Below are 18643 nucleotides of genomic sequence, written 5' to 3'. Positions count from 1 at the left end.
TACAAAGTTTCCTTTTTATCTTTCTTTTTTTGTTTTCTTTTTTTGGTTTCCATATTTGTTATGTTTTGTTCATTTTCTGCATCATTATCTGAATAACTAATCTCTCTCTCAATTGAGATTCTAAATTCATCTGAATCTATAATAAAAAAAATGTCTATAATAAACTTAAGAGATAAGATTAAAACATTTACTTTATATTTGATATATTTGGTGTTATTTTTTAAAGAAAGGAGCATAAACAAAAATTTCTTTTAGCAATTTTTTTTTAAATTATTTAAAAACTTATTTATGAAATTATTGATTTTTTTAAATATTAAATTTAAATTGTAATTTTAATTTAAAATTTGATTATCCAACATTATACATCGCGAATGTCATACTTAACTAATTACAAAAAATAATATTAAATAAAATAAAATAAATTAATTTTGAAGAGATATATAATTTACTGATGAAAGTATACAATATGCAATTTATATTTACATATTAATTTAAAAATTAATTTGCATATTAATTTTTATGTTTCATAAATAATTTACGAATATTTAATAGATATACAACCTCTTGAAGTATTTCTTTGCAAATCCTGAATTATTTGATTGTCTTTATTATTAGTGTCATCATTATGGATTTCAGGTACGTTATCACTATCATTAGCATCATTGTTATTTCTATTAGATTCTGAGCATTCGGAATCGGAATTATCATCTGAACTATTATCTTCTTCATCTCGTCCAACTCCTTGTGCTGCTTCCAAGTATTGTGATATTTCTAAAATTTCTTTTTCTATGACAGGTTGCCTATAATGAGTTAAGTGTATTTTATCTGCATGACCCATGAAGTTTGCCAGTGATGAAATTTCATTCTCTGATAAATTGTAATTATACACATTGTCGCTATATGTTTCCGTAATTCAGTTGCACGCAGAGTTTCAGGATTTTCAGCACCGCATTCTACTGCATACTGTCGCAACAGATCACATGCTAAGAGATATCTATGCTTATTTTTTACAAGAGAAGGAAGACCAAACAAATACGGATTCTTTGTTGAAACTTTTGCAGCTTTTCTATGCTTTAATATCATATCAATGCAATCTCTCAATTCTCCCGTCAATAGAACTGGTACTGTTCGTCCAAGTTTACCTCTTAATGTAAAACGTACATATTTTTTAGCTATCTCTTTGGCACGTGTTGAAAGTGCTTCATACATTTCATTGTTTGATAATTAATTCCTTCATAAACCTTGTAATCTTCGATGAATGTTCTTTGTATCTCTCCAGCTCTACGACGGTTGAATACTTGTACTGATGTCAATGTTACTTTGCGAGTGTAAGCCATGCTTCGTAAGAAAATCCTTCTCTCAAAACGTTATAAGCTGTTTGACGTTTTTCTTGTAAAAAGTTGTGAAGCCTCTTATAGCCTAATAATATCCGATTTAGAAGGGAGAACAATTCTTTTACGTCTTTTATTTTGATTCATTGTTTCAGATATTGTTTTCGTAATATGTGTTGTATAATCTTCTGAAAATACTTTTAAAAAATCTTTAGCAATTAATTTTTTATCATAGTTTTCTTTTCTAATATATCGATTAATTAAAATTTTTCCAAGTTCTTTTATTAAACCTCCAAGTGACGATGCTAATGATAGAATTTTATAATATTTTCCGCATAAAGATAAACCTGCTAATGTGTTAATTGCTTCAATGCAGGCACTGCTGTATCGTGGAAAATAAATGGATGCAAAATCTGTAATTTCAGAACATTTATGTTTCAATATTTGTAGTAAACGGCCGACTCTTCTTAGTTTCTGTCTTATCATGCTATCATTATGCTCTGATGCTTTATATTTTTCACACTGTTGATTTCCGAATGCAATTATTAATTCGTCATATCGTATTAGTCGTACTATGTCATCTTCTTTTAATACGGGAAAAACACGTAATCTTAAGACACTATTCGCTTCAGGATGTATTCGACCTATTATTGTTCTTCCTAAAACTGATACCGCTCTTGTATCTTTGTTTCTAGGACCAATGCATTTTCGAGAATGATGTCTCCTTGTAGATTTAAGTATAAATGCTCTGCATTTTGGACATGCGGTATAATCGGAAGGTACTCTGTTATACATTTTTTTAGAACGTCTTTTCACTAACAGTTCACCATCATTTCGTGTATTATCTACGTTGAAATAAAAATCTCCACGCCTTCGGAGTGTTTCTATAATTTGTCTTCGTTCTGCAGTTCCTTTTGGTAAACACGTAAATTTTTGGACTTCTAGTTCCTTAGCATGTACTCGTTCAAGATGGCGAGCTATTTTACTTTGAAACGTGTTACAGAACATGCAAAAATGTTTTTTTTTTGCCTGCATCAGTTGACAAAACAAACATTTCTGCATCATCTCGAGCACATTTTCCTGATACATTTAACGATGTTGATATATCCAAACCACTAGATACGTTTATTGAACTGTTAGTTTCCTTAGTAGATACATCTTTTCTTATTTCTGATCTTGTCTGATTTATTTGAGTTTCATTTATATTTTCATCGGACGAATTATTTGAAGGAATGTAAGAAGAATCTTTATCAATCGTGTTTTCTAAACTGTCGTTTTGCGAATTAGTGTCATTATAAAGATGTTCTGAAAAATTTAGATTATACAACTTAATTTCTTTTGTGGAAAGAGAAAATGAAAAGAGATACACATTTCTCATAAACAACAATAAATCATATTTATCAGAGTAGCTATAATATGTAATAAGATATACAAACACTTATCACATTAAATTATATATTCATAAAGTATAAAAAAAATGTTTTATATACAAACTATTCTCCTTACTTATTTTATAGTTTTATTAAGATTTAACTTAATTACGAGTTAAACTGATTCTTAGTTTGTTTCTATTTGTCAAATATAAAGTCGGAGATATTCAAATAAAATGTTTCATTCATTAAATATAAAGCTAACGTTTCTGCATTATTTTGAGCACATTTACCTGATCCATTTAACGTTGATATGTCCGAACTACTGAATGCATTTATTGAACCGTTAGTATCTTTAGTGGATACATCTTTTCTTATTTCTGATCTTGTCTGATTTATTTGAGTTTGAATTATGCTTTCATCGGACAAATTATTTGATGGTATGTAAGAAGAGTCTTTATCAATCACGTTTTTTAAACTGTTGTTTTGTGAATTAGTATCATTGTAAAGATAATCTGGAAAAATTTAGAGTATATATATATTTTAGTTTCTATTACGGAAAGAAAAAATGGAAAAAATGTACATTTTACATAAAAAACAAATGATATTTATCACAATAGTTATAATAATAAAATACACAAACACTTATCACTATTAAATTATACGAGAGGCGTTCAATAAACAACACTTCTTTTCTCATTCAAAGTTTGTTTGATTGCAGTTATAAATTTGTCATATTTTTCCCCAATTCTTTCTCTACAAAAATCAATTTTTCAACATAGATTTCATTCAGTTCTATGACTTTACGCCATTTAGACATGAAAAACTGTGTAGCCTTGCGGTATCACTCTACTGGTCTACTTCTCAGCCACATTCTTATTTCAGCTATGACTTTTTTGTTATTGCCATCTCTTCCTGCAGATAGCATCTTTTAGAGATGACCAACGAGATGAAAGTCAAAAGGTGCAAGATCCGGATTGTAGGATAGGTGACAAATGACAGTCCACTTATTGCTCGTATCTTGCAGCTTTTATATCTTTGGTCCTCTGAAAGATGCAACTCATAGGAAGAGAATAACAAGGAAGTCACAGCCGAAGTAAGAAAGTGATTGAAAGACAGACCAGCAGAATAGTACCGCAAAGCTACACAGGCTCTCATATCTAAGTAGCGTAAGGCCACAGAATTGAATGGAGAGTTGTTAAAAAACTGATTTTTATAGCCAAAGAATTGGAGAAAAATATGACGTATTTAAAACTGCAATGAAACAAACCTTAAATGAGGAAAAAATATGTTGTATTACTTATTGAAGGTACGTAAAATATAAAAAAACGTTATATATAAACTATTTTTTTTACCTATTTTATAATTATATTACGATATTAAATTAATTCTTAGCTAATTTCTATTTGTAAAATATAAAGTCAAAAATATTCAAATAAGATGTTCCGTTTGTTAAATATAAAGATAAAAACACTCTAAAAAGAAATATAAGTTGCATATTTACAAAAACCAATATTATAAAAATGCTTTATAAGTAAATTATATTACCTTCAGTGGAAACACGTCTATAAGTCTCAGCAGTATTCTTTGACGTAGTACATGGTAATATATTAGTATCGGTTTCGTATACTTGTAATGTATTTCCACTCCAATTCCAGAGTAAGTTTTCAGAATTTGTTTGTACAATGTCTAACAAAAGATAATATATAATAAGTAGAAAGACATTATTAAAGACATTATTAAATCGTACAACATATTATACATGGTGTGTCTAGAAAGTAATAAAAATTATTTTTTTGCGCTTCCCAGAAGGGCTGCGTGAGGAAAGTGGGGGTCGAGGTAGTTGAGGGGGAATCTCAGGTAGTTATACGGTCGGACCCTCCTCAGTTGAGCCCGAGCCTTTCAAACGGTCCAACCGTATAACTGAGATCCCCCTCAATTACCTCGATCGCCCACTTTCCTTACGCAGCCCTCCTGGGGAGCGTAAGAAAATCATTTTTATTACTTTCTGGACACATCATCCCTGAATTCCGCATATACGCTTTACGGAACCCAGGGCATGTGCGTAATTATATTAGGACTTTGAATAAGTTCTCGCTGTTTTTTCGTAAAAATGAATGCTTTATTTTAAAAAATTAGTAAAGAACCTGTTATTGAAAGTATTGTCCATCGCTGGCCACTACTTTCTCCCATCTTTCTGGCAGCATGTGAATACCACGTCGAAAGAACGCCTCATCTTTCGAGATTATCCACGAATCGACCCATTTTTTGGCATCTTCATAAGAATGGAAGTGCTGCTCAGCCAGGCCATGAGTCATCGATCGGAATAAGTGGTAATCGGAAGGAGCAATGTCCGGTGAATACGGCGGGTGGGGTAGGACTTCCCATTTGAGCGTTTCTAAATAGGTTTTGACCGGTTTTGCAACATGTGGCCGAGCGTTGTCATGCTGCAAAATTATTTTGTCGTGTCTATCCTCGTATTGAGGCCGTTTTTCCTTCAATGCTCGCCTCAAACGCATCAATTGTAGTCGATAGCGATCTCCCGTGATGGTTTCGTAGGGTTTGAGGAGCTCATAATAAATTACACCCAGCTGATCCCACCAAATGCAGAGCATGAGCTTGGAACCATGGATATTCTGCTTTGCCGTCAATGTTGGTGCATGGCCGGGCTTACCCCACGATTTTCTACGCTTCGGGTTATCGTAGTGTATCCACTTTTCATCGCCAGTCACGATACGATGCAAAAAACCTTTCCTTTTATGCCGTTGGAGCAACTGTTCACACGTGAAAAAACGCCGTTCGACGTCTCTCGGCTTCAATTCGTACGGCACCCAATTTCCTTGCTTTTGAATCATTCCTAATGCTTTTAAACGTTTGGCAACTGTGGTGTGATCAACTCCTAATGATTCTGCAAGTTTATTTTGCGTCTGACTTGAGTCTTCATCGAGTAATGCTTCCAATTCTTCGTCTTCAAACTTTTTCGGTGCGCCAGAGCGTTCTTTATCTTTAACATCAAAATCATTATTTTTAAAGCGTCTAAACCAATCTCTGCATGTTGTTTCCGACAAAGCATAGTCGCCGTAAGTCTCCACAAGAATTCTATGTGCTTTAGCTGCAGATTTTTTTTGAAAAAAGTAATGCAGTAAAATTCCCCGCAAATATTCTTTTTTTGGCACGAAATTCGACATGTTTAACGCAATAAAAAAATATGTTGTTTACACTTCGGCGGAATAACATATACCGTTATTTCGAGCCTAGTGGTGGAGGTTCACGATGAAGTTGGCTGTAGTATTGCCTGATTCAAAAAAACTAAGATAACGCCATCTATCGGGAAACAGCGAGAACTTATTCAAGTCCCTAATAATTATAGATTTTAATAAAATTTAGTATCAAACCTTCGTTTAAACTTTCGGTGTTATGCTGTATGTTATCTGTTGTAATATGACACTCTGATTCTGTCGTTAATCCTATCTGTTCTTGTATTAAAATATTTTCTGTTTCATTTTGACCGTACATATATTCTGTATGATCTGATACATGTACCGTATTATTTATAGTGACAGTTGTACTTTTATCTTTTATTATATTGTTTACAATATTCTCATTACAATCAGCAACGTGATTCTCATTATTTAATTCTGATGAATTTGAACTTATAAGATTTATTATTATTTCCTGAGCGTTCTCTAGAATTATATATTAATTATATTAATTATTGCAAATACATATATTTTACATTAACATTATAACGAATAATATATATTGTACCGGTTGCTCCGATATACAGGTCAGCATGACGGGTTGCCCATTCGTGCAAATGCGCATAGTTGTTCACAGCTGCGTAGATTTCGGCACATTATAATCAGTCACATATAATGCATCAAAGTGAATGTAGCTGTGAATGACCATGCACGCCTGCACGAATAATAGGCAACCCATCGTACTGACCTGTATGTTGCTGCAACACCCTGTACATATTTACCTCTTAAAAAATTAAAATTTTATTACAGAATTGATAATCTGATTTTTTTTAATATAAGACAGTAATAAAAAAATATATAATAAAATCTTACCATTAGTTTGACTTGCAGGTGAGGATGTTTTACAACACATTGGTTGTGAAATATGGTGCAATATAATTTTAGGTACATCAGCGACTAATGATTTTTTAATACTATCAAGTACATCGAAACTTTCTGTAAAGATGTGTAATAAATGTTTATATAGATATATGATTTTAATATACAAATATTTGACAGACAAATGTCCTATAACGTAACGTAAATATACACGGAATAAATAATCATATAAGTGTACAAAACTATATTCGAATAGATAAATAATTTTTACGTAATAGATATTATTGCATAAAATTAACATTACATAGGTAAAAAAATATTACATAGCATTTATAGCTTTCACTACGATAACAAATAATAAAGCTTATTTTGTGGACATACGAACATCTCACTACATTTTACAATAAAAGTGACAAGGTCGATCATGTCCAATGGTTGTAAAGTACAGCGAGAAAAAAGTTTCATAATGAATGTAATTTGTAGATAAAATACTTGTTTTTTTATACATGTATATTGGCTAATAAGATCTTCTAATTTTCTTTTCTGAAAAATTTAATTTACTTATATACCGAATTTAACTTATTTATCGTTTATAATTTCTTATTATATACATAATACATTTACATATATATGTGTATATTTATATATAAATACTTTTAAAAAAATTGATTTATTTAAAGGTTATATGAAACAATATTCGTTCAATAATCATTTAGTTATTATAATCTACAATTGAAAAAAATGAAAATTGTAAATAATATAAAAATTAAATATTACCATGGCGAGCCACGACACGACAAATATATCTTTTACATTTATATTTTGCTATATATGTATTTTTGTGTCTGACCACATCTCTTGCTTTACATACGTAATGTATTCCATCGGTAAATACGACAAGAACAAACATTATTAATTTCTTAACTTATCTAATTATCTATTTATTGGAAAGACACTTGGAATTAACGGATATTAGATATTACTAGAGAGCTTCAAGTAAGAAAGAGAGGCGCCAACACGGTGGAAGGAAAATAATGCTGGGTCTACAATGGCCGCGTTCAGCAGACACAACTGTTGAGTTCATCTTATCAACACTCTGCTTTGATTGGTTCTAAAAGTAAGAGCCAATCACGTTCGACTGTTACTCAGCGGCTTGGTCTGCTGAACGCGCCTATTGTAAACCCAGCATTATTTTCCTTTCAACATGTTGGTGCCTCTCTCCTCTCCTACTTAACCTACTTGAGACTCTCTAGTAATACCGTCAATTCCAAGTGCCTTTCCAATAAATATAAAACAACCTTCGTTCGAAACGCGGATCTAGCTGCGCGTGCTGGCCACGGTCGTGAGCGGACGTGTGCGGACGCGTGCTCGGTTGCGATTGTGTTATTCCGTCGTAACGTTTCTTCATCGTAGTATCGCGGTGTGATTATCCATTGTGGAAGACGGACGATATATCGCCGTCCTTTATTGCGCGTTTTTCAACAAGCGCAGTTTCTTGCACGCGATTCCAAGGAATCAAATAATCGCGAGTGTGTGATTCCCTGACAAACCGATCGCTCACTTCAGTTCTTGGTGCCGTTCAGTGATGCAAGGGGCTTCGGCCTCTTGCACAAACTCAGAGGGGGGGCATCCTGGGATTCCCCCTCATCCCGATGTCAACCGTACCAATCCCACGTATATTTCAGCCCCATTAGGGCAATTTGAAAACTTTGCTTCCCAGCATGCGAGCGAGAGCTCACATGATTCATCCCTGCATCCAGGTGCATCCGTGCCAGATCCCCGTGTAATTAATAATAAGGACAACCCACGGGATAACTCTCTCCCCATGGATGACGATAGCGACGAGTATATGGACACGATGACTGCTAGCGCTAGCGGTAACGTCCCGCCCGCACCTAACGATAACCTCCTCCTCCCCCCTTCCCTTCCTCCCGCAAGCAACGATCGTAAAAGATCATCACCTCCCTCGGATTCGGAAACGTCCAACGACTCAGGTAACACGCCTAAAATGATTAAGAAAGGGTCGGACAAACGTGCGTCGTCGAATGGCGCACGTGCTCAACTACCTGAAGAGCCGGTATTCAAATATTCGCACGCAGATAAGCAGCCATATTCGGTCTTTGTCCAATCGTCAAAGGAAGGTGGCGACCCCTCCCTTCACCCCCTTAAAGTCAGCAGACTAATCTCACAATTCGCATACAAAGACGTCATAGAAGTTCGAAAAACCGGTCGCGGTAGAGTCACGGTCGACTTTCGTAGTAGCGAAGCTGCAAATAATTTAGTTAATAATCCTTTAGTAAAAGCAGCTAGCCTCAAAGCCTATATTCCGTCTTTTAAAGTACAAAGAATAGGCATAATTAAAGACGTGCCAAAAGAATTCATTGCGGAATCACTTACAGATTATATCGAATCTTCTGCAAAAATTCAGAACATAGACCGGCTAAATAGACGGGTTAAAGTTGGTGACGAATTTCAATTTCTTCCATCACGTACGTTAAGAATTAAATTTGCTGGCCAAATTCTCCCAAATTCGATCAGCTTATTCAAGGTCAAACACAAGGTTTATCCATTTATTCCCAAAATAAGAATATGTTATTCTTGCTTTAGGCCTGGCCACATCGGTAATCAGTGCAAGGGTCGTCCTCGATGCCTGTTTTGTGGTAAAGACAAGCACGGCAAAGACGAGGAGTGTCTCCACAAGGACAACCCTCCGAAATGTATTAATTGCGATGGACCGCACCGAGCTACGTCATTTGACTGTCCGATTATTTTACAGCAGAGGCAAATAAATGCATTGGCCGCCACCGAAAACATGTCGTATATTGAGGCTAAGAGAAAGGTTAAGGGTGCCAAACTGTCCGACGACCCAAGGCTCGATTTTGTTAATTTTCCAAACTTAAATACCACAAGGTCAGCACCCAATTCCTCCGCAGATAATGTACACCTCCAAAACAGATTTAATCTCCTCGTTGGAGAAAATGATATACATTCAAATTCAAATTCCGGGGGGAAACCATATACGTACGCCAACATCATAGCTAAGCCTCTTCAAACGCACACCACTTCTACAAGAGGTAATGTCTCTAAATTGCTTAATGCACGAAACGGCTCTTTTTCAATTCGCAAACCGCAATTTTCAACTCAGCATCTAGAAGCACTTTGTTATCCTAACGGTAGAATACCAAGTAGCGATACAACCCCTTCTCCTACCCAAACTCCCACTTCGAAATCATCAGATACGTCGGATATGAATTCGGGGGAAAACTCTTCCCCTGTCACTAAGACAGATGAAAATTTTGCTTTCAACTTTTCTTTTTTGATAAAACCACTTCTACAGGAAGTAGAAGCTTTCTTTTATGAACAGTTAGCTAATTTGTTTCACTCTTTCAGCTTACAAGGGCCTGGCACATCCCAACCGATTCAGTCTACTCTCTTTAATTTTGGCAGTGTTACTGATAACGTTCCCACCCCACGGGCGTAACTCCGCGTCAGCAGAAATCAGAATCCTACAATGGAATTCCAGAGGAATTCAAAGCAAATTGCCTGATCTGCAACAAATTGCAGAAAATTATGATGTTTTTTGCATTCAGGAAACTCTCCTCACGGAGGTGAGTAACATTAATATCCGAGGCTTCCAGTCATTAAGACAAGACGTCGTCAACCCGGGATTATGCGGTATTTGTTTTTTCTTGAAATCGAGCTTTAAAGCTTCCTCAGTTCAATTGCCATTCGCTGTACATGACTCTATCGAGGCGGCCGCCATTACCTTACCGTTCCGAGATGATGAATTGCTCATTATTAATGTCTATAGACATCCTAACATTAATACGCCAACGCAGGCATTCAATGACTTATTTAATTTCGCGTCAGACTATAAGTATGCTCTTATAGTGGGAGATTTAAATGCGCACCACCGTCTCTGGGGCAGCACCCACAGCGATAGCATTGGCGGCCGACTAGCCTCTCGCATCGAATCATATAATTACTTTATACTTAATGACTCCGAATGCACGCGATATAATTCAAATAATAACAGCGGTTCCATTATCGATCTTGTCATGGCATCTCCGGACATCGCGGGTAATTGTCATTCCCGCACACTTAGCGATCTTATGGCCAGCGATCACTTTCCCATCGAAACTACTATTAACGGGGCGGCATCTAGGGTTAAACGTTACGCGTACAAACTCAAACTGAATGACTCACAGCTGGTCGAACTCAATATCAGACTGACAAAATGTCAAGAGCTCGCGATAACAGACTCCGACAACGAACTGGAGGAATACGAAGCTCTGGTAAACTGCATCAAGAAAACGGCCACGGAAATTCTGACGGAGGAAGGCAAAGATGGCAAAATTGGTCCCAGAAATGTAACTTACAAGGGCACTCCTGCCCCGTGGTGGAACACGAAGTGTACAGAGGCCATCAAAGCACGTAAGACGGCCTTGGAGATTTTCAAAAGAGATCCCTCCAGAGACACTTACCAGGAACTCAGGCGACAAAACAGGGAATGCAGACGCATCCTCTTTAAACAAAAAAGGATCAGCTGGCGCGCCTTCTGCACCAACTTCAACTCTAAAACTCCCACTACAGAAATTTGGCGGCTAGTTAAAGCTTTCAAGAACAGAGACAATAATGTCTTCGCGGATCACAAGAATCTTGAATCTGCACAGCAGGCGGCGATAGACAAACTTTGCCCTCCCTCCTGTTCGCCTCCACCGGCTCCTCCACTTCAGGTCTTGCAAAGGGAAGATGAAGCCACTCCAAATATACAACATTGGATGGAACTACCTTTCGCAGAAAACGAGTTCAATTCAGCCTTGGCATCCGCTAAAACAAACTCTTCACCAGGCTTGGATCAAGTGAGCCATGCGATGATCAAAGCCCTTCCAAAAGAGTATAAGGCACACTTATTAAAAATTTTTAATAAATTCATTAATAGAGGCACCTTCCCGGACAACTGGAGGGAGGCCCTAGTGGTCCTTATTCCTAAACCCAATTTTAACGGTGTTCGTCCGATAGCACTGCTGTCATGCTTACTTAAAACACTGGAAAAATGCGTATACAACAGACTACGATGGCATTTCGAGGCCAACGACATCCTCTCAGAGTCTCAATTCGGCTTTCGCAATTTCAGATCATGCAGCGACAGTCTCGCGATTCTCTCGAACGTCATACATCTTGGATTTATCAACAATGAATTCACCGTTTGTGTGTTTTTGGACATCGCTGGAGCATTCGACAACGTCAGACCTGAGATACTCGACGAGGATTTAAAAAGAAACGGCGTTCCCGCTAAAATACGCTGTTTTATAAGCAATTTATTGCGTAATAGAAGAATATTCTTCTCCCGTGACGGCAACATACAAGGCCCATATAATGTCCATAAAGGCGCTCCACAGGGATCCATATTGAGTCCGCAGCTCTATAATCTTTACGTCAAAGATGTCAAGCGCCAACTGAGTCCGGGGGTGCATTCTTTAGAATACGCTGATGACAAGGTCGTCTATATTACTCACAAATCTATTAAGGAAGCCTTCCGATTATTGGAAAAATCTTTAAACGCTTTGAATGGCTACCTCCGAGATAGAGGCCTTGACTTGGCACCCGACAAGTCTCGCTGTATGATTTTCACGCGAAAAAGGAAATATCAACTTCCCAAGCCCAACATCATAATCAACGGTTCCGCCGTCCCCATGGTAAACGAACACAGATTTCTGGGAGTAAACGTAGATAATAAGATGACGGGCAAGGCCCACATGAAATACCTACTCAATAAGGGCAGGAAAATCTCCAGCATATTTACGGTTCTGTCGGGTTGCAGGTGGGGCGCCCACCCTCAGCTGCTAATTTCTTTGTATCGGGCGGTTTTCAGGGGAGCCATTGAATACGTCTGCGTCGTTTTTAAATATAAGGGCAACAAACAACTATTCCTTGCTATACAGCGTCTACAATGGAAACTCTTAAGATGCGCCATGGGATATCGTATGTCTACGCCCATCAACGTTATCTTGGACGAAGCAAAGGAACCGCCGCTAAGTTATCGCTTCGCGTACCTTATACACAACTATCTGGTTAAGAGCTTCTCTTACAATTTCAATCCAGTTATAGAAAGTCTTAAGCAAGTACAATATAACGCATTCGGAGTCACCAAACGAGCTAGGGCATGCCGCATGATACCTCTTTTTAGATCTTTCTTGGCAGTGCAGAGTATACGCGGAGTTATGCACCGCTCAGTCACACTTCCCTTTTATAACTATTCATACTTTTCTTTAATGGAGCAACCTAATTATTTACAGTTTTCTCATCCTAACATTAATTCTATTTCTCCATATGAAATTAATCTACACTTTAGAGAGTCTTTTGCAGAATATTTGACAGATTCGGTTACCTTTTACACCGACGGCTCTAAAATTGATTCTTCTCACGCCGTCGGCGCCAGTGTTTATTCACCGGATTTACCTCTAGAAATACGCTGCAGACTCCCCCCAGATGCTTCTAGCTTTTCCGCAGAGGCCTGGGCAATTTACGAAGCTCTTTTTATCATACAACAACTTCAAATTCCTTCAGCTATTATATTCTCAGATAGCAAAAGCGTTCTGCAAACTATCACCTCTTACAACATTACTCATAAAAATTACATAATTACGCTAATACGCAACATGTATTATAGGGCTGTCACCTCGGGTTCCAGAATTACGGTTGCATGGATCCCATCGCACAAGGGTATTATAGGAAACGAGAGAGCGGACTCCCTGGCCAAGGAAGCCATTACATTGGGTAGAAAGTCTAATTTTAAGGTTCCTTACCCTGATCTATATCATAGATCTAAGAATATCCTAGTAAACAAGTACAGAGATTATTTGCACAATATGGCATATGATAAAGGAAATTTTTACTACACTCGATACCACTCAGACGGAGTCAAGCCTTGGTTCTATCACTTGGCACTCTCTAGAGCGCAAATAGTAATTGCTAGCCGGCTGCGTAGTGAACATTACAACTTAAATTATAGTCTGTATCGAAAGAACATCGTTGATTCACCGGGGTGTCCTTGTGGAGACCCTCATCAGGACGCTAATCACGTAATTTTTGGATGCGATTTGACCCGCGAAAAAACCCCTCCCCTTTTCAAATACCTACGGGAAGAATACCCAACTCACCCTATGGACATATTTTCCGTTCTTCAAAAACCAACACCTAAATTGTGTCGCCTATTACTTTCCTTTTTCAGTTCCTGCAATCTATACATTTGAATCTTGCGCCTTTCCTCCCCCCCTTAGTGCGCTCCTTGCGCCACCTGCTGAGCCGACATATCACAGAATGGAATAATGGCCGTTACTATCCGATCGGAACTTAAGTGCCATTAAACGGAAGAAGAAGAAGAAGAAACGCGGATCTAGCTCGCGGCTGGGCTGGGTTCGAAGGAGGTGCGGAGGAACGGACGCGCGGTGAGGTTCGGCAAAATGAAGTGTATCGTGGTTAGCAATTAACGTGACAGAGTTTATTGTATAATGGACGGTCGCGATATTTACAGCGGATAGAGTACACAGTGTAACAGTCGCGGTATGCACGACGGCGCGGTCAGCGCAGGACGCAGAGTCGGGGCGCACGCGGTGCGCGCGGAAATGCACGCGGGTGGCGATCGTGACGGGCGATCGGCGTGTGACGGGTGGCGCGAGGCCAGGCGCGGGGCGCACGGGCGCGGATACGGCGGCGAGATCGCTGCAATTCGGTGGGTTCGGTGGCGGGCGTATCCGGTGAGAAGCGCTCGGTGGAGGCAGAGAAGCGCTCTGCTCCCGTGCGGATACTTCGTGCGCGGGGACGCCGGTCGGGTACCGAGAAGCGCTCGGTGAAGATAGAGTACGCCAGAGGCTCTCTACCTTCGTCCTGACTAGCGGGCGCGTGGTGTAGGAGCGCCGGTCGTCTGACGAGAATCACTCGGCGAAGACAGAGAATGCCGGGGGCGCTCTACCTTCGTTCGGACTAGCGGGTGCGCGGTGGAAGGAAGCCGGCCGTCGATCGAGAATCACTCGGCGAAGACAGAGAATGCCGGAGGCGCTCTACCCTCGTTCGGACGTGCGGGCGCGGTGCGGAAGAAAGCTTGTCGTCTTGCGAGAATCGCTCGGCGAAGACAGAGGATGCCGGAGGCGCTCTACCCTCGTTCTGACTTGCTAGAGAGATGCGGGAATTCAGGATCGGTGCGGTCGGTCGGAGCGTTGATCGGGAAATCGCATTTAGCGTTAAAAACGCTCGTCTTTTATACCCGCGCGGCGGCGTTCCGCAGTGGCGGGGGTAGCGACGGCGATCGCGAGCGCCGGGATGGTGCGGCGGAACGGTCGGAAAATACGGCGTCCCGACGCCGCGATCGCGTTCGGCGGTCTTCGGTCGCGGTCGGCACCGCTCGGCGCGTCGAGGCGGTTGCCGCGGCAAGTCCGTTCGCGGGCTTCCTAACGCTACGATGAATGCTTTAAAATACGGTGGGCACACCGTGCCCGTTCCTCGCCCGGCGGATGGTCGGCTGGGCGGTCTCGGCGGGATGTTATGCCGGAACGATGCATATTTGGGGGTGCATCGTTACAAATAGATAATAAGATAAGTTAAGAAATTAATAATGTTTGTTCTTGTCGTATTTACCGATGGAATACATTACGTATGTAAAGCAAGAGATGTGGTCAAACATAAAAATACATATATAGCAAAATATAAATGTAAGAGATATATTTGTCGTGTCGTGCCTCGTCATGGTAATATGTAATTTTTATACTATTTGCAATTTTTATATAATATTTTTATATTATTTACAATTTTTATAATTGCAGATCATAATAACTAAATGATTATTGAACAAATATTATTTTACATAACCTTTAAATGAATCGATTTTATTAAAAGTATTTATATATAAATATACACACATATACAGGGTGTCACTGAATGTTTGGTACTTTTCTCATATTTAGATAGAGCGAGCCAAACTGAGTCGAAAAGTCATGTACCATTTTGCAATTTTCGCGATAGTTGATGAGTTATTAATGATTAAAAATCGTCTAGACATAATTTTAATTCTGCATTTTCAATTATAGCTTATTAATAATTCGATGAATTATAAGTATGTCTAGACATAATAATAATTTTTTTTCTTTGAGTATCAATTTAATTTGGTAGAATTTTTATGATGGTATTAAATAGCAAAACGGCGTGCCGTATACGCACACGCAAAAAATTATCATTCTAGTGCTAAGAAAACCAATTACTCAGTTTTCTCTTCTTTTAAGTAACGATGATCTTTACAAAGAATGTTTTCTTGATAATATTACTTAAACTAAATAATATTCTAAATTCTAATTATTCAGTTCTTCAGTTAAGCATATAAAATTAAAACAAAAATTTGATTTGCTAATTATTTTGATAGGAGAAGTCAAGGCTATGAGGGTCAGACGCAGATCACAGTGCGTAATATCAGAAATAACTGATTTATTCGTCGTTTTGATACATTACATCGATCCGTACGTTTTGGCTCAGCTTTGAGCCATCTTCAGCGGTAGTTACAGAAGTTAAGTTGCACGTTCTCCGTACCGTATGGTGAGTAGTTTACTGATTCAAAGTATCAGAAACATTGACCAATTGATCCATATCTTTAAATTTATTCAATTAATATTGAGATATTAAAAAGATCCCTTAGAAAACTCACCATTCGGTCTGAAAAACGTGGAATACAGAGCCATTTACATAATGAATACTCTCTGCGAGAAGACTTGACGATCTTGTCGACACGACACACAATGATATGAAAGGTCTTGCAAGAAGAGACATGTCGTAGGTCAACACACCGGCGAGGATTATAACAAAGCACGATTTGACACCGTCACAATATTACATGTACCAATAGTAAAACCCCGATTTGCCAACGACCAAAGTTCATGAGCATGGATTACAATTTGCTCAAAACCGTGACATATGCATGATGCAAAAAATCCGTGTCATTTTGAGACGGTGTCAAATCGTGCTTTGTTATAATCCTCGCCGGTGTGTTGACCTACGACATGCGTCTTCTTGCAAGACCTTTCATATCATTGCTGTGCATGTGTCGTGTCGATAAGATCGTCAAGTCTTCTCGCAGAGAGTATTTATTATGTACATGGCTCTGTATTCCACGTTTTTCAGACCGAATGGTGAGTTTCCTAAGGGATCTTTTTAATATCTCAACATTAATTGAACAAATTTACAGATATGGATCAATTGGTCTATTTTTCTGATACTTTGAGTCAGTATACTCACCATACGGTACGGAGTGTGTAACTTAATTTCTGTAACTACCGCTGAAGATGGCTCAAAACTGAGCCGAAACGTACGGATCGATGTAATGTATCAAAACGACGAATAAATCAGTTATTTCTGATATTACGCACTGTGATCTGCGTCTGACCCTCATAGCCTTGACTTCTCCTATTTTAATCTCGAGGGTCCTCATATTACTTTATTTATTATTTTGACTTTTCTTTGATAAAATTTTATTATGTTCTTTGAAGGAGTATAAATTCTTCTTTCGAGTACATGATAAAGACTCTTTCTAAAATTTGTACATTTTAAGACTATCATCAAGAAAATATTCTTTCTTAAAGACAACCGTTACTTAATAAAAGAAAAAAAGTAAATTGAGTAATCGCTTTTTTAAGCAGTACAATTGATATGTTCCTGTGTGTATGCATGTACACACGTATGTACATACGTACGCACAAAAAATTTTTCTATGTTGTTAGAAAATTTTATTTCTATTTAAAAAAGCGAGAAACTATCATCGCTCAGGACGGGGGCCCGGCGTTACGCGCCGCTCGTGCGTAATCATCGCCGCTTGTAGAAAACAACTGCCCGCGCGCCGACCGCGGGGCGGCCGCATCTCGCCGCGCGCTTGGATTTGGCGGTGGGCCGGGCTAATACGGCGATTTTTAATCATTAATAACTCATCAACTATTGCGAAAATTGCAAAATGGTACATGACTTTTCGACTCAGTTTGGCTCGCTCTATCTAAATATGAGAAAAGTACCAAACATTCAGTGACACCCTGTATATTTAAGTGTATTATGTATATAATAAGAAATTATAAACAATATAAATAAGTTAAATTCGGTATATAAGTAAATTAAATTTTTCAGAAAAAAAATTTAGAAGATCTTATTACTCAATACATGTATAAAAAACCATTTTTTATTTACCAATTACATTCCTTATGAAACTTTTTTCTCGCTGTATTTTACAACCATTGGACATGATCGACCTTCTCCTTTTTGTTGTAAAATGTAGTGAGATGTTCGTATGTCCACAAAATAAGCTTTATTTGTTGCTGTAGTGAAAGCTATGAATGCTATGTAATATTTTTTTACTATCTATTACGTAAAAATTATTTATCTATTCGAATATAATTTTGTACACTTATATAATTATTTATTCCGTGTATATTTACGTTACGTTATAGTACATTTGTCTGTCAAATATTTGTATATTAAAATCATATATCTATATAAACATTTATTACACATCTTTACAGAAAGTTTCGATGTACTTGATAGTATTAAAAAATCATTAGTCGCTGATGTACCTAAAATTATATTGCACCATATTTCACAATCAATGTGTTGTAAAACATCCTCACCTGAAAGTCAAAGCAATGGTAAGATATTATTATATATATTATATTTAATTACTATCTTATATAAAAGAAAAAACAGATTATCAATAATTCTGTAATAAAATTTTTTTTTTAAAGATACATATGTACAATATATATTACTCAACATAATGTTAATGTGAAATATATGTATTTGCAATAATTAATATAATTAATATATCATTATAGAGAAC

The 18643-nt window shown here is 37.6% G+C and overlaps 1 protein-coding gene and 1 pseudogene across 1 annotated transcript; one reads left to right on the top strand and one right to left on the bottom strand.

Annotated features, from left to right (window-relative positions):
- Positions 1-535: 535 nt before the first annotated feature.
- On the bottom strand, positions 536-1209 carry LOC139786869 (uncharacterized; annotated as a pseudogene).
- Positions 1210-8972: 7763 nt separating this feature from the next.
- Positions 8973-14050, top strand: LOC139786867 (uncharacterized). Its single transcript, XM_071725990.1, has 4 exons — positions 8973-9269; positions 9388-9854; positions 10171-10388; positions 13454-14050. The coding sequence occupies exons 2-4, from the start codon at positions 9593-9595 to the stop codon at positions 13562-13564; spliced, it is 591 nt and encodes a 196-aa protein (XP_071582091.1). The 5' UTR covers positions 8973-9269; positions 9388-9592; the 3' UTR covers positions 13565-14050.
- Positions 14051-18643: the final 4593 nt, after the last annotated feature.

Source organism: Temnothorax nylanderi, unplaced genomic scaffold (genome assembly GCF_030848795.1).
Source record: "Temnothorax nylanderi isolate EJ_2023f unplaced genomic scaffold, tnyl_v1.0 TNYL_tig1174_pilon, whole genome shotgun sequence".
Taxonomy (NCBI): Eukaryota; Metazoa; Arthropoda; class Insecta; order Hymenoptera; family Formicidae; genus Temnothorax; species Temnothorax nylanderi.
Note: the sequence above shows the minus strand (reverse complement) of the source record. Positions and strands in the feature narration are given on the sequence as shown.

Excerpts from the sequence above, each read along its gene's own strand:
- LOC139786867 (XM_071725990.1), top strand. The coding sequence starts at position 9,593 with ATGTCGTATATTGAGGCTAAGAGAAAGGTTAAGGGTGCCAAACTGTCC. Across the intron at positions 9,855-10,170 it reads GCACACCACTTCTACAAGAG|CTTACAAGGGCCTGGCACAT; the intron begins GTAATGTCTCTA and ends TCACTCTTTCAG. Across the intron at positions 10,389-13,453 it reads AGGAAACTCTCCTCACGGAG|GGCTGTCACCTCGGGTTCCA; the intron begins GTGAGTAACATT and ends CATGTATTATAG.